Below are 2,187 nucleotides of genomic sequence, written 5' to 3' on the forward strand. Positions count from 1 at the left end.
GCGTACTATACCCTTTTCTTTAATGTTTTCCTATACATAACTTTTCCCCACCGTGGCTTGCTCCCTGCTCTCCCGTTGTCCGGCCGGTCTTCCTCTCCCTCTACCGCCACGGGTCCTTCGTCTTCCCATTCTTCCTCTGTTATCCTCCTTTATTATGTCACCCTGATCCTTCATTCCAGAGGTGCCGCCCTGGTCGCCTCCCGCTCTTCGCCCTCTGTCCCTCATTACTCCATACTTTCTTTCTTCCTGAATTTCAACCTTAGGGGGCCCCTCTGTCTCCAATACGCTCTTCCCTGGCCGCTCCCGCTCGTCCTGTTCAGAGTTATACATTTCCTCTTCATCTTCCGTCTCTTCTATGCCTATCTGGTATTGCTCCATGGCTTCCCACGACTCCATCTTTTCCCCTTTCTTCCCCAGTCCCTTTCCATCTCTGCTCTCCTCAGCTACTTCCTTTCTCGTTCTTCTCACCGTTGCCATTCATCTCTTCCCCTTCATGGTATGCAGTCGACCTTTCTACCTTCCTTGTTTTATCTTAAGCTCTGTTGTGGTCTTCGCCACCCTGCCTCCTTGCGCTCTCACTCTAATTGCTGTGATCTCATTCTCTCCTTCACCCCTCTTCTCTCCTTTATGATTTTTCCTTTGCCGCTCCTCCTCATTCCTCTTCACCATCTCCCACTGTCGCCTGTTATTTCCATCATCTCCCACTTCTCCACGTCTGTCTTTTGTACCATCTTGCCCATGTCCCATCACTGCAGCATTTCTACCACCTCTTCTGCCTTTCTTTACTTCATCTATGCCTCGCCTTGGAATTATATCCTCTTTGCAGATCTTCCTGCTTACCGTCATGATTACCCATATCCAATTTGACCTGTCATTATTTTTTGCTCTCGCCATATTAATTGATCTCCTCACCGCCATTTTCACCCCGATTGGGGCTCTCTGTGGGTCCTTGTTATTGAGCTGTGGATTCATTATGATCCTGAGTGATTATTGTAGTAAGGTTTTCCAAACCTGGCTTATTCATCATTGTTGACCAATTGTTGTCTATCTTTTCTCCCCGTTCTTTGCATCCCCAATTTGCAAGAAAGTCTGCCACTTTATTTCCTTTTCTCCTAACGTGGTTGAAGATTTTATATTGAAAGCGCTTTAAAATATTTGCCAGATCTTGAATAATCCCTACCGTTCTCCAGCTCCTTGCAACTTGATCCCAATCCTTCCCGTTATTGAGATTTCGAAGCATTTCCACTACTATCTGAGAGTCGCCTTCGATTTCCAGATTTGTGTATCCATTCCTTACTGCTATTCTGAGACCCTGATATGCAGCCATCAATTCTGCTTCATTGTTGGTCATTATGCCTCCCCATTCCGCATACACCCATCTAGTATGTTTCTCACTGTCTCTAAAAATACCTCCAAGCCTGCCAGCCCTGGGTTTCCTTTGGAAGCCCCAGCAAAGTTCAGTTTAATGAAGTTTCTCGCTGGATAACTGAATTGCTCTGGACTCTGAGCCTGAGGTCTCTGCTGTCTTTCCTTCAAAGGGTACACCATGCCATATTCCATGTTCAGTTTTGCTAGGATTCTACCTTCCTCGGGGTTCGCTCTCCAATCTTCCTCCTCCCAGGTCTCAGCCAGAACCGTCTCCCTGATCGATTTCTGTATTCCTCCCCATATCTTTTCTGGTGGGTTAGCTTTATCTAGGAAAATCCTTCGATTTCTTTCCTTCCATAGAAGCCATATAATAAAGCCTAGGGCAAGATTCCAAGTTCTCCTTACTACCTTACACGAAAAATTACCCTCTCCCCATTGGAAGATGGTCTTCTTAATATCCCTGGGGTCCCTGTTAGAATCTCCAAAGAGTTTCCTGACCTCATTCCACTGGTGCTGAGCGAATGGGCAAGAGTTCAGGATGTGTTCCTGAGATTCATTTTCTTGTTTACACAGGCTGCATCTCGGAGGCCCCTGGAAGCCTCGTTTTTGTAGCTTGTCCCATGTCAGTATTCTTTCTTTTCCAACTAGCCATGCAAATATAGTTATCTTCGGCCACCACTTATTTCTCCAAATTATTTTCCATTCTATATTTTCTCCCTCCCTCTCATGTCGAGTGGATAAGTAATAGGCTTCTTTGACTGTGAAGGTCCCTCTTGTGGACTTTCCCCATCTGAGGATATCCGACCCTGGCCTACTTTT

General features: G+C 46.1%; 1 protein-coding gene across 1 annotated transcript; it reads right to left on the minus strand.

Moving 5' to 3' along the window:
• Positions 1-952: 952 nt before the first annotated feature.
• Positions 953-1,351, minus strand: LOC149180188 (uncharacterized). Its single transcript, XM_089413793.1, has one exon. It carries the CDS (start codon positions 1,349-1,351, stop codon positions 953-955), a length of 399 nt encoding a protein of 132 aa, XP_089269919.1.
• Positions 1,352-2,187: the final 836 nt, after the last annotated feature.

Source organism: Pinus tabuliformis, chromosome 3_2, assembly GCF_031772625.1.
Source record: "Pinus tabuliformis cultivar Carrire ecotype Pingquan chromosome 3_2, CPIR1, whole genome shotgun sequence".
Lineage (NCBI taxonomy): Eukaryota > Viridiplantae > Streptophyta > Pinopsida > Pinales > Pinaceae > Pinus > Pinus tabuliformis.